This window comes from Aquarana catesbeiana, linkage group LG03 (assembly GCF_042186555.1).
Source record: "Aquarana catesbeiana isolate 2022-GZ linkage group LG03, ASM4218655v1, whole genome shotgun sequence".
Lineage (NCBI taxonomy): Eukaryota > Metazoa > Chordata > Amphibia > Anura > Ranidae > Aquarana > Aquarana catesbeiana.
The window spans coordinates 129139753-129159911 of record NC_133326.1 but is presented as its reverse complement, the minus strand read 5'-3'; the positions used below and the strand labels follow the sequence as shown (position 1 = coordinate 129159911).

The following is a 20159-nucleotide window of genomic DNA, read 5'->3' as shown; positions in this document are numbered from 1 at the left end:
TTTTCAAAAAGTATTGGGACGCCTGCTTTTACATGCACATGAACTTTAATGGCATCCCAGTCTTAGTCCGTAGGGTTCAATATTGAGTTGGACTACCCTTTGCAGCTATAACAGCTTCAAGTCATCTGGAGTGTGTCTATGGGAATGTTTTACCATTCTTCCAGAAGTGCATTTGTGAGGTTAGGCACTGATGTTGGACGAGAAGGCCTGGCTCGCAGTCTCTGCTCTAATTTATCCCAAAGGTGTTCTATTGAATTGAGTTTAGGACTCTGCAGGCCGGTCAAGTTCTCCACCCCAAATTCGCTCATTCATGTTTTTATGGACCTTGCTTTGTGCACTAGTCCAAATCATTTGGTGGGGGATTATGGTGTGGGGTTGTTTTTCAGGGGTTGGGCTTGGCCTCTTAGTTCCAGTGAATGGAACGTCAGTTTACAAAGACATTTTGGAAAATGTCATGCTCCCAAATTTGTGGGAACAGTTTGGGGATGGCCCCTTCCTATTCCAACATGACTGCGCACCAGTGCACAAAGCAAGGTCCAAAAAGACATGGATGAGCGAGTTTGGGGTGGAGGAACTTAACTGGCCTGCCCTGCACAGAGTCCTGACCTCAACCCGATAGAACACCTTTGGGATGAATTAGAGTGGGGACTGTGAGCCAGGCCTTCTTGTCCAACATCAGTGCCTGACCTCACAAATGCGTTTCTGGAAGAATGGTCAAACATCCCCATAGACACACTCCTAAAGCTTGTGGACAGCCTTCTCAGAAGCTGTTATAGCTGCAAAAAGCGGGCCAACTCAATATTGAACCCTACGAACTAAGACTAGGATGCCATTAAAGTTCATGTCTGTGTAAAGGCAGGCATCCCAATACTTTTGGCAATATAGTTTATATACAGAAAAACCTAATTAGAAAACTTAGGACTTTAACCGCTTCAGCCCCGGAAGAATTTACCACCTTCCTGACCAGAGCACTTTTTGCTATTCGGCACTGCGACGCTTTAACTGACAAATGTGCGGTCATGTGACAATGCACCCAAACAAAATTGACGTCCTTTTTTTCCTACAAATAGAGCTTTCTTTTGGTGGTATTTGATCATCTCTGCGGTTTTTATTTTTTGCGCTATAAACAAAAAAATAGCGACAATTTTGAAAAAAACACATTATTTTTTACTTTTTGCTATAATAAATATCCCCAAAAAATAATTAAAAAAAACATTTTTTTTCCTCAGTTTAGGCCAATACGTATTCTTCTACATATTTTTGGTAAAAAAAAATCGCAATAAACGATTATTGATTGGTTTGCGCAAAAGTTATAGCGTTTACAAAATAGGGGATAGTTTTATGGCATTTTTATTCATCTTTTTTTTTTTTTTTACTAGTAATGGCGGCGATCAGCAATTTTTTATTGTGACTGCGACATTATGGCGGACACATCGGACATTTTTGACACATTTTTGGGACCATTGTCATTTATACAGCAATCAGTGCTATAAAAATGCACTGATTCCTGTGTAAATGACACTGGCAGTGAAGGGGTTAACCACTAGGGGGCGGGGAGGGGTTAAGTCAGTACTTGGGAGTGATTTCTAACTGTAGGGGCTAGCTGTGGCACGTCACTGATCTCTGCTCCCGATGACAGGGAGCAGAGATCAATGAGACTGTCACTAGGCAGAACGGGGAGATGCTTGTTTACATCAGCATCTCCTCGTTCGTCCTTTCTGTGAGGCGATCGCGGGTATCCCCACGGCGATCGAGTCAACGGGACCAGCAACCCGACTCACGGAGCTCCCGGCCTGCCAGCGACGCGCACGCAATGGGGAATTCAATTGGGACTTACAGGTACACCCATTTGCCCAGCCGTGCCATTCTGCCGACGTACATCGGCGTGCGCCGGTAGAGAGTAGTATAAAACCTCAAATTTTTATTATTACAAATATTAAAAACACAGTATAATATTGTTAAAAATCTAGAATAATACAAAGCATGATCACATGTACATATTATATATCATATATTGCTTCCCTCATCATCCATGGCATATTTAGGTGATGGGTTGCTTGCTGTGACTTTAACGTGTTTCACGGGTCAATAGCCTGCTTCATCAGGAGGATAATTACAGTCAAGCTCTGTTGTAGATATACAAATTGTTCAGATACAACACAATATAGACAAATACGACCAACAACTGCACCTCCTAGAAGGAATGGATCAAGCTTATCTTGAAGGAATGTATCAAGAATCTGCCCTTGGAGTGGACTGTTAGTTCAACACTGGAAATCTCCAATCCAATGAAATCTCCAATAATAGAATGCTGCACATGTTGCCCAGCATGTCCATAGAGGCTTGGTCACAGCCAGTCATGCAGGGATTTGTACAATTTGCATATCTACAACAGAGCTTGACTGCAATTATCTTCTCCCCCTAATCTACCTTCAATTCTGCTTGCCGCCCCCCCCCCCCCCTCCCCCCCTCTCCTGCTGCTGTGGGGGATGATTTCAGGATGGGGAATAAAAGAATCAGTCATCTGTAAAAAATTCATAAAAAATACAAATGTAAAAAAATAGATTCATTAATTTTATAAAGTGATAAAAAATAATAAAGAAAATAACAAAAATAAAAGAACTACTGACACCAGTGGTGAAACTACCAGAGTCTCAAAGGTCACACCTGCGACCAGACCCTGGTGTTCTGGCACTGTGGCGGGGGGGGGGGGGGGGTGGCAGGAGACGGGGGGGGGGTCCCCTTATGGTTTCTTGCACTGGGGCCTTGAAGGTTCTATGAATTAATTAAGATGTTCTAGGAATAGATACGGTGCTGAGTGAGTAATGCCCCGTACACATGAGCGGAATGTCCGACAGAAAAAGTCCGACGGGAGCTTTTCATCATACATTCCATGTTCTAAATATTTCCGACGGAACCAATTCCTATCGGGAAAACCGATCGTCTGTATGCTGTTCCGACGTACCAAAAACGACGCATGCTCTGAAGCAAGTACGAGGCGGAAGCTATTGGCTACTGGCTATTGAACTTCCTTTTTCTAGTCCTGTTGTACGTGTTGTACGTCACCGCGTTCTGGGCGGTCAGACTTTGGTGTGACTGTGTGTATGCAAGACCGCTTGAGCGGAATTCCGTCGGAGAAACCTTTGGAGTTTATTCCGACGGCAAAACCGGTCGTGTGTACGCGGCATAACTCCCCTGTGATCAGTGTTTAGTGTCCAAGCTGTTCGCAGACAGCCTGAGCAGGACACGGCAGATCTTGGCTATCACTGTAGTAGCGCTCAATATTACAGTGATTCCCAGCTTCCCCAGTGACCCATCAGGAATATATACACTATATTACCAAAAGTATTGGGACACCTGCCTTTACACGCACATGAACTTTAATGGTATCCCAGTCTTGGTCCTTAGGGTTTAATATTGGTCCACCCTTTGCAGCTATAACAGCTTCAACTCTTTTGGGAAGGGTGTCCACAAGGTTTAGGAGTGTCTATGGGAATGTTTGATCATTCTTCCAGAAGCACATTTGTGAAGTCAGGCACTAATGTTGGATGAGAAGGCCTGACTCGCAGTCTCCCCTCTAATTCATCCCAAAGGTGTTCTATCGGGTTGAGGTCAGGACTCTGTGCAGGCCAGTCAAGTTCCTCCACCCCAAACTCGCACATTTTTTTTTTGGACCTTGCTTTGTGCACTGATCCAAATCATTTTGTGGAGGGGGGATTATGATGTGGGGTTGTTTTTCAGGGGTTGGGCTCGGCCCCTTAGTTCCAGTTAAGGGAACTCTTAGGCCCCTTTCACACTGGGGCGGTGGGGGCGTCGGCGGTACAACAGCGCTATTTTTAGCGCTGCTGTACCGTCGTTCTTGCAGCGGTATTCGGCCGCTGGCGGTTCGGTTTTAACCCCCGCTGGCAGCCGAAAAAGGGTTAAATCCGCTCGTACAGCGCGGCCATAGCCGCGGTATTACCGCGGTATAGCTGTGCTGTCCCATTGATTTCAATGGGCAGGAGCGGTTTAGGAGCGGTGAATACACCGCTCCTTCCCCGCTCCAAAGAAGCGGCTCGCAGGACTTTTTTTACCGTCCTGCGAGCGCACCGCTTCAGTGTGAAAGCCCTCGGGCTTTCACACTGAACAAACAGTGGAGGCTGTTTAGGGGCGGTTTTACGCGGTATTTTTAGCGCAATACCGCCTGAAAACCGCTCCAGTGTGAAAGGGGCCTTAAGGAGTCAGCATACCAAAATATTTTGGACAATTTCATACTCGCAACTTTGTGGGAACAGTTTGGGGATGGCCCCTTCCTGTTGCAACATGACTGCGCACCAGTGCACAAAACAAGGTCCATAAAGACATGGATGAGTGATTTTGTGGAGGAGGAACTTGACTAGTCCTGACCTTAACCTGATAGAGCACCTTTGGGGTAAATTTTAGCAGAGACTGTGAGCCGGACCTTCTCGTCCAACATCAGTGCCTGACCTCACAAATGCGCTTCTGGAAGAATGGTCAAACATTCCCATAGACACACTCCTAAACCTTGTGGACAGCCCTCTCAGAAGAGTTGAAGCTGTTATTGCTGAAAAGGGTGGGCCAACTCAATATTGAACCCTACAGACTGAGACTGGGATGCCATTAAAAGTAATGTGTATGTTAAGGCGGGTGTCCCTTTTGGTAATATATTGTATATTTATAATGCCAAGCAAGGCCAATGTAAGTATACGACACAAATAATTCCTGGAGGTTAGCTTTAAACACACATGTGTATCATCATCTAAAAGCAATGACTTACCTCTTGTGCATATGCCTTCCCTATGCCATCTGTAGCTCCCGTTACCACTGCAAAAGAAGACAGAAGCATGAGGCCTTTGCTATATGCACCCTGGTAGTGAGTACACGCTACTTTGTTTTTTTGTTTTTTTGTATACAACTCTGCAATATAACAAATTTATCATATAACAACTACCGTATTTATCGGCGTATAACACGCACTTTTTTCCCCTTAAAATCAGAGGAAAACTGTGGGTGCGTGTTATACACCAATCCCTGCTGTCTCTGAGGGAAGAGAAGTGAGTGCCACTGAATTACACAGAGCCGCGATCTCCTGTGTACCCAGCGCTCTGTCACTCACAGCCACGTCTCCTGGCACCGCATTGGGCCACTGTTCTGTCTATCATATGAGCAGGGCCAGGAGGCGTGGCTGTGAGTGACGAAGCACCGGGTACATAGAAGATCGCAGCTCTGTGTAATTCAGAGGCGCTCGCTCCTCCTCTTCCTTTGGAGACAGCAGGGATAATCCAACACTGGCGAGGCTGCAATGATGGGAAAGGTGAGGCTGTAGATGGGCACTGAACAGGCTGCATTGTTGGGCAATTTAATGGCTGCAGATGGGCACTGAGCAGGGTGCATTGTTGGGCAATTTAATGGCTGCAGATGGGCACTGAGCAGGGTGCATTGTTGGGCAATTTAATGGCTGCAGATGGGCACTGGTGAGGCTGTATTGGTGAGCTGTGACCTTCATTTTGCTTCAAAGTTCTTTATTTAAAATGTAAGTTTTTTTCTTTAACCACTTGCCGCCCGCCATATAGCGCGGGGGCGCGCATAGCGGCGATCGTTGTTGCAGGGTGTCAGTCTGACACACCGCAACACCGATCTAGGTAAAGAGTCTCTGACGGAGACTCTTTACCACGTGATCAGCCGTGTCCAATCATGGCTGATTACGATGTAAATAGGAAGAGCCGGTGACTGACTGGTAATCTGACAGACACGAGTAGAGGAGAGCCGATCGGCTGCTCTCCTGACAGGGGAGGTCTGTGCTGATTGTTTACCTGAGAAGCACCAGCAAGCGGCGGAGGGTGCGCTCCCTCCTGCTGTTTCGAAACTCAGCTCAGCGGCTCGTGAGAAATCCAGCTGTCTGCTGAAAAAACCAGTAGCAGGGTTATGGCTGATATCTTCAGCAACAACCCCGGTAAAGCACTTGCAGAACCAAAAGTATTGGGACGCCTGCCTTTACATACACATGAACTTTAATGGCATCCTAATCCGTAGGGTTCAATATGGAGTTGGCCCACCCTTTGCAGCAATAACAGCTTCAACTCTTCTGGAAAGGCTGTCCACAAGGTTTAGGAGTGTGTCTATGGGAATGTTTAACCATTTTTCCAGAAGTAAATTTATGAGGTCAGGCAGTGATGTTGGACGAGAACATAACAGAGATCACTGTTCCCGATGACTGGGAAGAGCTCTGTCATGTCACTAGGCAGAACAGAGAAATGCCTTGTTTACATAGGCAGTTCCCCGTTCTGCCTGTGTACAAGGCGATCGCGGGCCGCCGGCGGACATAGTCTGCGGAACTCGCGGGCACGCTCCCGCAGTGGGCGCACATGCTATCATCTACGGACTGACGTACAGGTACGTCAATTCACACAGGAGAGCCGACCTGCCGCAGTATTTCTGCGTGAGCAGGTCGACAAGTGGTTAAGCTGCTTTTTTCCTCCTAGGAGCAAAGGTGTCCAAGGGAGGAAAAAAAACATCCTTTGAGCACGAGGCCTAAAAGTCTATAAAATAGAAATAAACTAAATAATCAGCAGAAAAAAATTATTGAAAAGGAAGGAGGAGGTAATTATGGTAAACTAAGAGTTAATAAGAGGGTAAATAGACACTTTTTTACTTTCCAGGTTGCTTTAACTGACACCATCTGCAGAAGGAAGCTTGGCATGAATAAAACATAAGATACAAAAGTCACAGTATTACTTTGTATTTCTCTGTTTCACATCAGATCAGTGTTGATAAACAGCAGGTCAGACAGACTTTTTTCAACAGTAGCAGCTGCTAGAGCTATTGTATGTACATAAAGTCATTCTAAAAAGGAAAAGGATGTAATACTCATCTGCTCTGTGCAATGGTTTTGCACAAAGCAGCCCTGGTCCTCTTCTTTTTGGGTTCCCCCCCCCCGCTGACGGACCTGGCTTCTCCCCCCTGCCGAATGCCCCCCAATATCAAACCTCTTGCTATAGGGGCACTTGAGCGTGCCCGCTCCTGAGTTGCGCTCCTGTGAATAAACATTGTCCATGCACACACACAGCGCGGCCCAGCTCCGCTCCCTGCTCTCTCCTCTTTGGGTCGCTGGCTGTGATTGACAGCAACATGAGCCAATGGCTCCCACTGCTGTGTGAACCAATAAGGAGAAAGAGACTCGGGAGAGCCGCTGCTCTCATGCCAATCACTGGATCAAGATGGGGCCCAAGTCTGTATAAGGGAGGCTGGGAGGGTGCTGCACACAGAAGGTTTGTTTACCTTAAAGTGTCACTAAACCCACATCATAAAAAACTATCAATAAATGCTGTTTTAGGCCCCTTTCACACGGATGGATAGAATGGTGCTTTTAGCTGCAGATTTTCTAGTTTTCTACCGCAGCTAAAAGCACGCAATGCTTTCCTATGGCCCAATTCACACACTGCGTTTAGCTGCGATTTCGTTACATGCGGTTCCGTGCGGATAGAAAGAATAGAATGACTGCATCCAGGAGCGATTTAGCACAGCTATCTGCACATAACTGCAGGTAATCGCAGTGTAAATATTTCTCCTGCGGATAACAGCGGCAGCAAGGAAAGAAAAGCAACAGGAAGCACATCAGAAATGGCAAGAATGTTCCAAACGCAGCTAAACGCAGCCACACGTAAACGCAGGTAATCTCACTGTACAAATGCAGCTGATCGCAGTGTCTGGAATCTTGAATTTCACAGAACATATTATATGCTTTTAACTGCGGCAGAACAGCCGTCCGTGTGAAAGGCGCCTTACAAGCTGTTCATACTCATTCAGTCACTATGAGATTCATTCTCTATATTCTGCAAAAAAAACTGGTTTATCCTGCTTCTCTCTATCTCCATCTTCTGTTCATGGCCCCAATTCACCTAGGGATTTTGCTGCTGTGGTGGCAACTCCACACATGCTCAGTTCTCAGTGAGTTTCTATGCTGAGCATATGCTGAGCATTTCCTCCCTATCACATTTGAGAAGTCCATGTGACTATAGAGTCACACATGTGGGCGTATACAGAGTGGTAAATGACAGTCCACTCCCTCCCTCTTCCTCCATGCCCACTAACAAGCTAAACACAATAGGGGTGGGATATATGTAGATTAATGGTGGCTTCAACTCCCTCTTATTCTAAGACACAGACTGGAGGGACGTGACACAGCCTGTGACTGGAAGAAATCTGCCCTTACTATTATATATGAAAAAAATGCGCCGCGCCTAGGGGTGTAACTGAATAACTGTAAATCTAAGTACAAATCATAGATAATAAAGCGTGCAAATCAAATAGAGCCTAAAGCTCTGATCACTTACTAAGATCACCTGCTGTGTGAATCCTAAAGCTCTGATCACTTACTAAGATCACCTGCTGTGTGAATCCTATGACCAAACACATTAAAAAATATCTAGTGCAATAAATCACAAAGTGCAATGTGCATAGAAAAACGTAATAAGATAAATATACAATCCACAGTGATTAAAATATAATCATTCCTAATAAGGTGTATATGCTAAAAAATGTTACACATATGTAGATCCACTGTGATTAAAATGAAAAAGAAAAAAAATTAAATAAAACAATATATATATTCATAAAACACAAACAGAGTAAATCAATCACATGCGTGGGCGAATTGAAACTATAATCGCCCTAATAAAGGTGTTCAAATCACATCCGTGAAAAAATCTTCCAATCCAGTAACATAAAGTGACCAAGTTCAAATAAAAGTCAGTGTAATGGTGATGGTTCAAAGAAAAAGTTCCAGTTTTGAATCAAACGTGCCCAAAGAAAAACATGCTGTGAAGTGCCTTGGTGACCCCCAATGTGATTGCGCTCACCTTGGAGCGTGTGACACAGGTTTTAATTGTGTCAATACACGCTTTTGGAGCCACCCCTGGGCTCAGTATTAGGTACAGCTGATTCCCACACTGGATTCTTTATGGCTCCACTCACATCAGACCATATAAAAGAAAAAGGCTAATATAGTATAATACCGTAGGATACTTTTATTAAAATCACATCCAATCCCCACATGGGGTACTCACATTTATAAGGTGCTCATGTGCACCAAACATAACATAGGAAAAAACGGCTGTGCGGCGTGCTGCGGGGTGTGAGAGCTCCACAACCCAGCTCTGTGCTGATCGCTCCGTCCTGGCCCCTCCCCTACGCGTCTTCGACACAGGGAGTCACGTGTCTTCATCAGGGGGATAGGGGAATATCCCCCTGATGAAGACACGTGACTCCCTGTGTCGAAGACGCGTAGGGGAGGGGCCAGGACGGAGCGATCAGCACAGAGCTGGGTTGTGGAGCTCTCACACCCCGCAGCACGCCGCACAGCCGTTTTTTCCTATGTTATGTTTGGTGCACATGAGCACCTTATAAATGTGAGTACCCCATGTGGGGATTGGATGTGATTTTAATAAAAGTATCCTACGGTATTATACTATATTAGCCTTTTTCTTTTATATGGTCTGATGTGAGTGGAGCCATAAAGAATCCAGTGTGGGAATCAGCTGTACCTAATACTGAGCCCAGGGGTGGCTCCAAAAGCGTGTATTGACACAATTAAAACCTGTGTCACACGCTCCAAGGTGAGCGCAATCACATTGGGGGTCACCAAGGTACTTCACAGCATGTTTTTCTTTGGGCACGTTTGATTCAAAACTGGAACTTTTTCTTTGAACCATCACCATTACACTGACTTTTATTTGAACTTGGTCACTTTATGTTACTGGATTGGAAGATTTTTTCACGGATGTGATTTGAACACCTTTATTAGGGCGATTATAGTTTCAATTCGCCCACGCATGTGATTGATTTACTCTGTTTGTGTTTTATGAATATATATATTGTTTTATTTAATTTTTTTTCTTTTTCATTTTAATCACAGTGGATCTACATATGTGTAACATTTTTTAGCATATACACCTTATTAGGAATGATTATATTTTAATCACTGTGGATTGTATATTTATCTTATTACGTTTTTCTATGCACATTGCACTTTGTGATTTATTGCACTAGATATTTTTTAGTGTGTTTGGTCATAGGATTCACACAGCAGGTGATCTTAGTAAGTGATCAGAGCTTTAGGATTCACACAGCAGGTGATCTTAGTAAGTGATCAGAGCTTTAGGCTCTATTTGATTTGCACGCTTTATTATCTATGATTTGTACTTAGATTTACAGTTATTCAGTTACACCCCTAGGCGCGGCGCATTTTTTTCATATATCATTTATCGCACGGTCATGAATACGTGATCTGCGCCTGCAGCCGGGTAGCTGTTTGGTTGAATTTCCATTAAGGCACTGGATAATTGTGGCTCGCAAGATTTTTTTCCATAATTCTGCCCTTACTATTGCCACAACTTAATAAAGATTTCATTTCAAGTCTATATTTGGATGACAATTTAAAACAGTTAATTGATATTATTTATTTCTTTTTACTCTGTATTCCAGGGATGTTTTTATTTTTATTTTGAACCTGTGCATTTTGGCTGTGGGTGTTTGCCAGTGCGGGGTACAGGTGTGCACCTACCCTGAATGGCACCCCCAAGCACCTAAAAATGCAGCATATTTGTGGGTGCAGGAACTGCAGGGAATTTGTATGGTGATTTCCCGGCTGCAGCGTTTTTTAAATGCTGCAGGAACCTTGTTCCAGCACAGCAGCAAATTAATAGGTATTGCATTTATTTCCTCAAATAATTGTTTATTGGATGGTTTTCGATGGTATTGTATTGCACAATTTCATGAATTTGTAATACTTAGTGTTGCGCTTCATATAGTTTATGTTGTAACTTATGTTTTGTTATATGTTGTTATTATTATGTTACCGGTATATATTATATATAATGTACAGTGCCTCGACAAAGTATTTATGCCCCTTGAAATTTTCCACATTTTGTCATGTTACAGCCAAAAATGTAAATGTATTTTATTGGGTTTTTATGTGATAGACCAACACAAAGTGGCACGTAATTGTGAAATGGAAGGAAAATGATAAATGGTTTTCAATTTTTTTTTTTACAAATAAATATTTGAAATGTGTGGGGTGCGTTTGTATTCAGCCCCCATTACTCAGATACTCCTAACTAAAATCTATTTGAAACCAATTGCCTTGACTCCTGATGACGTCAGGTATTACTGACAAAACGTGTCGGGTCGCAGGGCACGTGATACGTAATTTCCGCTAGCTGGAACGCAGGTGGAATTCAAACGGCATACCTGCATGTTTTTTGATTCAGGTAAATTGTTTTTACTATGTTTTATGCCATTGCCTCATATGAAATAAAGGGATTTTTTAATACTACTTCTTGTTATCTTTTAACATATGATCCATCGTTGGATTATACCGGGCCGCGGATCAGTCTCCCTTCAGAAGGCACACTTCTATTGGTATCTGTGCGTGGTCTGACCACCTGTAATGGGTGTCAATTTCTTCTGATCAATCATTTGAGTATATCGGTCCATGGATCAGTCTCCCTTCAGAAGGCACACTTCCATTGTAGATGTGTTGTAGATGTGTTTTACTACCTGTAATGGGTATCATTCCTCCTGGTGAGTAGATTGTTTGCCTGGTGGTGGTGGAAGATGTTTTCTCACCCAGATCGCAAGGATTCTCATTACTCACATTGATAGAAGATTATGGTGGTGGTTCATGGACACTTAATTTGATTTAATTTTCTTTTGAAATTATATGGACATTTTCCTTAGTGCTTCAGCATATGTATTTTTTATGAATTTCACTTATAATTTTTTGCATCCTTATGTATGCATATTTGAGTACTTAGAGCGCGGTATGAAATTTGTTTGATTTCTTTAACGCCTTCAGAAGCCACCTAATTAGTAAATCAAGTCCACCTGTGTGTAATTTAATCTCTGCATAAATACAGCTGTTCTCTGAAGCCCTCAGAGATTTGTTAGAGAACCTTAGTGAACAAACAGCATCATGAAGTTCAAGGAACATACCAGACAGGTCAGGGATAAAGTTGTGGAGAAGTTTAAAGCAGGGTTAGGTCATAAAAAAATATCCCAAGCTTTGAACATCGCAAGGAGCACTGTTCAATTTATGATCTGAAAATGGAAAGAGTATGGCACAACTGCAAACCTACCAAAACAAGGTCAATCCACCTAAACTGACAGGCCAGGCAAGGAGAGCATTAATCAGAGAAGCAGCCAAGAGGCCCATGGTAACTCTGGTGGAGCTGCAAAGATCCACAAAGCATGCAGGTGGGAGAATCTGTCAACAGGATGACTATTAGTCGTGCACTCCACAAATCTGGCGTTTATGGAAGAGTGGCAAGAACAAGCCATTGTTGAAAGCAAGCCATAAGATGTCCAGTTTGCGAGGAGCCATGTGGGGGGACACAGCAAACATGTGGAAGAAGATGCTCTGGCCAAATGAGACCAAAATGTAACTTTTTGGCCTAAAAGCAAAACGCAATGTGTGGTGGAAAACTAAAATTGCACATCACTCTGAACACACCATCCCCATTGTGAAACATGGTGGTTGCAGCATCATGTTGTAGGGATGCTTTTCTTCAGCAGAAACAGGGAAGCTGTTCAGAGTTGATGGGAAGTAGGGATGAGCTGAACACCCCCCCCCCCCCCCAGGTTTGGTTCGCAGCAGAACATGCAAACAGGCAAATTTGTGCGAACACCGTTAAAGTCTATGGGACACGAACATGAAAAATCAAAAGTGCAAAGTGCTCATTTTAAAGGCTTATATTAAAAGTGTATGGGGACCTGAGTACTGCCCCAGGGGACATGTATCAATGCATAAAAAAAAGTTTTAAAAACTTCTGTTTTTTCAGGAGCAGTGATTTTAATAATGCTTAAAGTGAAACAATAAAAATGAAATATTCCTTTAAATATCGTGCCTGGGGGGGTTTCCTTAGTCTGCCTTTAAAGTAGCGCATCTTTCCCATGTTCATAACAGTACCACAACAAAATTAAAATTCTAAAAGGAAAAAATGTAATTTAAAACTTCTGGCCGCTGTAATGTATTGCCGGATCTCGGCAATATAGATAATAATCATTGAAAATAACTTGAATTTTGGCGTGGGGTTCCCCTTAAAATTCATAGCAGACCTGAAGGGCTTGGTATGGATTTTTTGGGGAACCCCCACACCATTTTTTTTCTAAATTTTGGCACAGGGTTTCCCTTAACCACTTCAATACTACGTATTATATATACTACACTGCCTGAATATAGATTCTACACTGAATATCTAATCTACGCTAAATGCAGAGTATTATATAAAAATACTAGACTGTGTGTATATATATATATATATATATATATATATATATATATATATATATATATATAATATATAAAAATACACTGCATGCACGCCACTGACTAAGCGGCCCAATCTCTCTTCATTCATTACACTATACGGCCGCTGTGTAAGCATCAGCCTTATATAGTGTGGGGCGTGGACTTAGCCTCTGAGCCATGACTGGCCAAAGGCCCCCTGTCTTTGGCCAATTATTGCTCTCTCAGCAGAGCGCGCTGTGATTGGCAGGTCAGGTGCATGCTTTGGCCAATCACACAGCAATGCACTGCGATCTCCCAGTGCATTATGGGGTGTTCCGCAGCATCCAAATTTCCCGTGAATGCCCCATACAGTGGGGCAAAAAAGTATTTAGTCATCCACCAATTGTGCAAGTTCTCCCACTTAAAAAGATGAGAGAGGCCTGTAATTGTAATCATAGGTATACCTCAACTATGAGAGACAAAATGTGGAAACAAATCCAGACAATCACATTGTCTCATTTTTGAAAGAATTTACTTGCAAATTATGGTGGAAAATAAGTATTTTGTCAATATCAAAAGTTCATCTCAATACTTTGTTATATATCCTTTGTTGGCAATGACAGAGGTCAAACATTTTCTGTAAGTCTTCACAAAGTTGTCACACACTGTTGCTGGTATGTTGGCCTATTCCTCCATTGAGATCTCCTCTAGAGCAGTGATGTTTTAGGGCTGTCTCTGGGCAACACGGACTTTCAACTCCCTCCAAAGGTTTTCTATGGGGTTGAGATCTGGAGACTGGCTAGGCCACTCCAGGACCTTGAAATGCTTCTTACGAAGCCACTCCTTCATTGCCCGGGCGGTGTGTTTGGGATCATTGTCATGCTGAAAGACCCAGCCATGTTTCATCTTCAATGCCCTTGCTGATGGGAGGAGGTTTGTACTCAAAATCTCACGATACATGGCCCCATTCATTCTTTCATGTACACGGATCAGTTGTCCTGTTCCCTTTGCAGAGAAACAGCCCCAAAGCATGATGTTGCCATCCCCATGCTTCACAGTAGGTATGGTGTTCATTGGTTGCAACTCAGCATTCTCTCTCCTCCAAACACGACGAGTTGTGTTTCTACCAAACAGTTCTACTTTGGTTTCATCTGACCATATGACATTCTCCCAATCCTCTTCTGGATCATCCAAATGCTCTCTAGCAAACCTCAGACGGGCCCGGACATGTACTGGCTTAAGCAGGGGGACACGTCTTGCACTGCAGGATCTGAGTCCCTGGCGGCATAGTGTGTTACTGATGGTAGCCATTGTTATGTTGGTCCCAGCTCTCTGCAGGTCATTCACTAGGTCCCCCCCATGTGGTTCTGGGATTTTTGCTCACCGTTCTTGTGATCATTTTGACCACACAGGCTGAGATCTTGCATGGAGCCCCAGATCGAGGGAGATTATCAGTGGTCTTGTATGTCTTCCATTTTCTAATTATTGCACCCACAGTTGATTTCTTCACACCAAGCTGCTTGCCTATTGCAGATTCAGTCTTCCCAGCCTGGTGCAGGTCTACAATTTTGTTTCTGGTGTCGTTCGACAGCACTTTGGTCTTCACCATAGTGGAGTTTGGAGTGTGACTGTTTGAGGTTGTGCACAGGTGTCTTTTATAGAGGAGGTCTGAAGATTTCCCCATCCCCCCCCCTCTCCCCCATGTATTCTTTGGCAGTTCAAATAAAGCTTTGGGCCTGTGAACTCTTTACTCCCTCCCTTACCCCTCCTTCTCCCCCCCCCCCCATCACACCCGTTGCCCATTTGAATATTTTGACTGTATGACCTGATTTTTTGTGAAATGTTTTTTTAAGTACTGCTTTCAGGGTAATGCGGCGTCATGCATGATGTGATGTTTCGGGGTATCACTACTCTGCACAACACATTAGGCATCATACCGCAGGATGAATGTAATTTATTTGTATGCTTGGCAATGTATTGTTACGTAGTGTATTTATGCGCTGCGTCGCAGTACAGATTGGAATGTACCCTGTTTAAGTATTTGTTTTTTGTATATTTTCTTGCAAAATAAAGTATACATTTTCAATCAAAAATAGTGGAGTTTGGAGTGTGACTGTTTGAGGTTGTAGACAGGTGTCTTTTATACTGATAACAAGTTCAAACAGGTGCCATTAATACAGGTAATGAGTGGAGGACAGAGGAGCCTCTTAAAGAAGAAGATACAGGTCTGTGAGAGCCAGAAATCTTGCTTGTTTGTAGGTGACCAAATACTTATTTTCCACAATAATTTGCAAATAAATTCTTTCAAAAATCAGACATTTGATTGTCTGGATTTGTTTCCACATTTTGTCTCTCATAGTTGAGGTATACCTATGATGACAATTACAGACCTCTCATCTTTTTAAGTGGGAGAATTTGCACAATTGGTGGCTGACTAAATACTTTTTTGCCCCACTGTATGTTTGGTTTGTTTTAGAACAAATGAACACCATGGGCTCATCCCTAATAGGAAGATGGATGGAGCCAAATACATGGCAACCTTAGCAGTAGTGTATTTAGGTTTTGTGCTGGGCCTGACTAATCTTGTGCACCTCCTAATTTAAATATGACCCACCCCTTCCTGTCAAGTCCACACCCCTTGCTGTTTAAGACCCACCCTGAAATTTTAGAGTGGGGACACTAGTTCTGAGAGCCTGGGGGGGGGGGGGGGGTTCCCTTAATTTGCATAGACTTTCTCTCACTTTCTGTTTGGCTATGGGGCAGGAAGTGAAGGGAAATCTGTGCAATGGGACGGGGATAGTAAAAAATAAACTGACAGGAGCTATAACCCTCCCTTACTCTTTCCAAAATGGAAAAAAAAAGTGTTGCCTATAGTTCTACTTTTAGCACAAATTTCTGATAATTTTATGGAGAGGAGTAAGAAGATATAACCATGCCAATGGTGCAGCAGAAAACATATAGCACATTGAGGAAGGTTTCTGGTCCAGGATGAGAGAGGACAGTTAAAATTAGAAGTGCCCCCCCAGTTGCGGAAGCAGTGCAGCCACTTTATGGGGTGTCTCTAGACTTTTTTGCCTCTCAGCCCAGTCCATCCCATAAGACTGGCACTACACTAACAGCGCAAGCCGGCGGGGACTCTTTCTGTGCTGCCCCCCTGCAAAGTGCTGGCCTGGGCCTTGTTGGCCTAGGCCAGGATACAGCATTGAACTTTAGAAGAAAACATGTTAGAGTCTGCAAAAGACTTGAGACTGGGGCGGAGGTTCACATTCCAGCAGGACAATGACCCTAAACATACAGCCAGAGCTACAATGGAATGGTTTAGATCAAAGCATATTCATGTGTTAGAATGGTTCAGTCAAAGTCCAGACCTAAATCCAATTGAGAATCTGTGGCAAGACTTGAAAATTGCTGTTCACATACATTCTCCATCCAATCTGACAGAGCTTGAGCTATGTTGCAAAGAAGAATGGGCCAAAATTTCACTTTCTAGATGTGCAAAACTGGTAGAGACATCCCTAAAAAGACTTGCAACTGTAATTGCAAAGTATTGACTCAGGGGAGCTGAATACAAATGCCCCCCACACTTTTCACATATTTATTTGTAAAAAACGTTGATAACCATTAATCATTTTTCTTCCACTTCACAATTATGTGCCGCTTTGTGTTGGTCTATCACATAAAATCCTAATGAAATACATTTACGTTTTTGGTTGTAACATGACAAAATGTGGAAAACTTCAAGGGGTATAAATACTTTTTCAGGGCACTGTATGTTATTATTATAAGTTATCTTTTATTATTATATTTTATATTATTATTGTTGTTATATTATAATGTTGTTATTATTACTATCACTACTACTATTATTATGCATATTCTGTTGTTATATATATTATTTATAATGTGTGTTTTATTATGTTATTATCATGTTATATATTATTAATGTATGTTTTGATATTATTTGTTATTATTATGTTATATATTTATAATGTATGTTTTATTATTATTATTATGGTATCTTATATTATTATAGTTTATATTATTATTGTTATTTTAGATTCAAATGTTATTATTATGTTATATATTATTCATAATGTATGTTTTATTTTTATTATTACATTATAAATAATATATAACATATGTTTTACTATTATTATGATGATGTTATGGTATCTTATATTATATTTTATATTATTATTGTTATATTCAAATGTTTTTATTATGTTATATATTATTTATAATGTATGTTTTATTATTATTATTATTATGTTACATATTATTTATAATGTGTGTTATATTATTATACATCACAGTGTATGTACTCCAGACATTGCCCCTATAGTAAGCACTGACAAGCCATGAGATACACAGACATGCACAGATCACACATGACAGGCACTATAGAAGGACATGACAGTTCCCTGGCTGAGCTCACCCTACACCCTTCGCTCATAGCCTGCCTTCCTCTATAATAATACAATGACATGTTCTTCATCCTCTTACCTGCCCAGCGCCCATAGCGGGTGAGATCGCTCCTCCACCATCCGGACATCACATAGTTCCTCAGCCCCCGCAGGATCCTCACCACCAGCTTCAGTATCAGGAGCCCGGCCAGCAGCAAGCCCAGCACGGTTATTATTCTCTCATGTACGCACGGCTCCCTGGACTCCTCCATGTTCTCCTGTGTATAGTGAAGTGTGCTCTGTATATCCCAGGCGGGGTTCCTTATCACTGATCGCTGATAACACAGCACACTGCTGGAGGACAATGTACACTGAACTTCGGAAGATTGCAAAGAAATACTAATTCTATATACAAGTATGTAAGCACCCCTTCATGTCTGGAAGCCATATTATTATCCCGGGCTCCACAAACTATTATTAACTGTTTATATCTGCCTAAATAGGTGTCCGTTCAGGTTTTTATTTTGTTTTGTTTTTTAAATGGAACCAAGCTGCATCCTTTGGCCCCTTTCACACCAACGGACCGATCGGGTCCGCCTGTCCATTTTACAGGCAGATCTGACCGGACCACCCATTGTTCTCTATGAGGCGACGGATGTCAGCGGTCATGTGTCACCCAACGGCATCTGATCCGATCCGGTCCACTAAAAACAGACAAATGGGATACGTTCGCCATCCATAGACAATAGTGGGCTGTGCCCCTGTCCGCTCTGCATAGCCAGGTCCGGATTTGCCACAAGGCCACCGAGGCCAGGCCTCGGGGCGGCAGTGGTGCAGGGGCGGCGCCGCTCCTGCGGCGACTTCGCGGCCGCCCCCCCCCTTTCGGGCTGCTCAATAAAGTTGATTAAGGGCACCGGTGCCCTTAGAAAAGATGGCCGCGAGCCGCCCACTACTGCGCATGCGCAGTTCTGAAGCGGCCGGGCTCGGGAAAGCTCATATGCGCTCGGCCGGGCGGCGCATGCGCAGTAGCGTGATTTCGCCACCCGGCGCCATTTTTGAAAAGATTAAGAAGTAATGTCAGCGGTGCGGCGGCGGGGGGAGAGAGATGACATCTCTCATTGCCAGCACCGCTGTTCCGCCCTCCTTCATCTGGTGGCAGACAGGCAGCGTGGCAAGTGACATCAACATCTGGTGGCAGCGTGGCAAGTGACATCAACATCTGGTGGCAGTGGGGCAAGTGACGTCTCCATCTGGTGGCAGCATGGCAAGTGACATCCCCATCTGGTGGCAGCGTGGCAAGTGACATCCCCATCTGGTGGCAGCGTGGCAAGTGACATCCCCATCTGGTGGCAACGTGGCAAGTGACATCCCCATCTGGTGGCAAGTGACATCCCCATCTGGTGGCAGCGTGGCAAGTGACATCCCCATCTGGTGGCAGCGTGGCAAGTGACATCCCCATCTGGTGGCAGTGTGGCAAGTGACATCAACATCTGGTGGCAGCGTGGCAAGTGACATCAACATCTGGTGGCAGCGTGGCAAGTGACGTCTCCATCTGGTGGCAGCATGGCAAGTGACATCCCCATCTAGTGGCAGCGTGGCAAGTGACATCCCCATCTGGTGGCAAGTGACATCCCCATCTGGTGGCAGCGTGGCAAGTGACATCCCCATCTGGTGGCAGTGTGGCAAGTGACATCAACATCTGGTGGCAACGTGGCAAGTGACATCAACATCTGGTGGCAGCGTGGCAAGTGACATCTCCATCTGGTGGCAGTGTGGCAAGTGATGTCTCCATCTGGTGGCAGCGTGGCAAGTGACATTCCCATCTGATGGCAGCATGGCAAGTGACATCCTCATCTGGTGGCAGCGTGGCAAGTGACATCTCCATCTGGTGGCAGTGTGGCAAGTGACGTCTCCATCTGGTGGCAGCGTGGCAAGTGACATCCTCATCTGGCGGCAGCCAGGCAGTGTGGCAAGTGACATCTCCATCTGGTGGCAGCATGGCAAGTGACATCTCCATCTGGTGGCAGCCAGGCAGTGTGGCAAGTGACATCCCCATCTGGTGGCAGCGTGGCAAGTGACATCTCCATCTGGTGGCAGCCAGGCAGCGTGTCAAGTGACATCTCCATCTGGTGGCAGCGTGGCAAGTGACATCCCCATCTGGTGGCAGCCAGGCAGTGTAGCAAGTGACATCTCCATCTGGTGGCAGCATGGCAAGTGACATCCCCATCTGGTGGCAGCCAGGCAGTGTGGTAAGTGACATCCCCATCTGGTGGCAGCCAGGCAGTGTGGCAAGTGACATCTCCATCTGGTGGCAGCGTGGCAAGTGACATCCCCATCTGGTGGCAGCATGGCAAGTGACATCCCCATCTGGTGGCAGCATGGCAAGTGACATCCCCATCTGGTGGCAGCCAGGCAGTGTGGCAAGTGACATCTCCATCTGGTGGCAGCATGGCAAGTGACATCTCCATCTG

General features: G+C 44.1%; 1 protein-coding gene across 2 annotated transcripts in view; it reads right to left on the bottom strand.

The window, feature by feature from the left end:
• The window catches only part of LOC141131672 (very-long-chain 3-oxoacyl-CoA reductase-like), an 87799-nt gene that overhangs the window by 39094 nt on the left and 28546 nt on the right, over positions 1-20159 (bottom strand). The window contains exons 1-2 of one of the 2 annotated variants that reach the window (XM_073619218.1): positions 17789-18093; positions 4778-4824 (exon numbers count right to left, since the gene is read on the bottom strand). In XM_073619218.1, coding sequence (XP_073475319.1) covers positions 4778-4824; positions 17789-17960 — 219 coding nt within the window. In that variant the 5' untranslated portion in view covers positions 17961-18093. Of the gene's footprint in view, positions 1-4777; positions 4825-17788; positions 18094-20159 lie in introns of those variants that run through there. The other variant, XM_073619217.1, reaches the window with a different exon arrangement.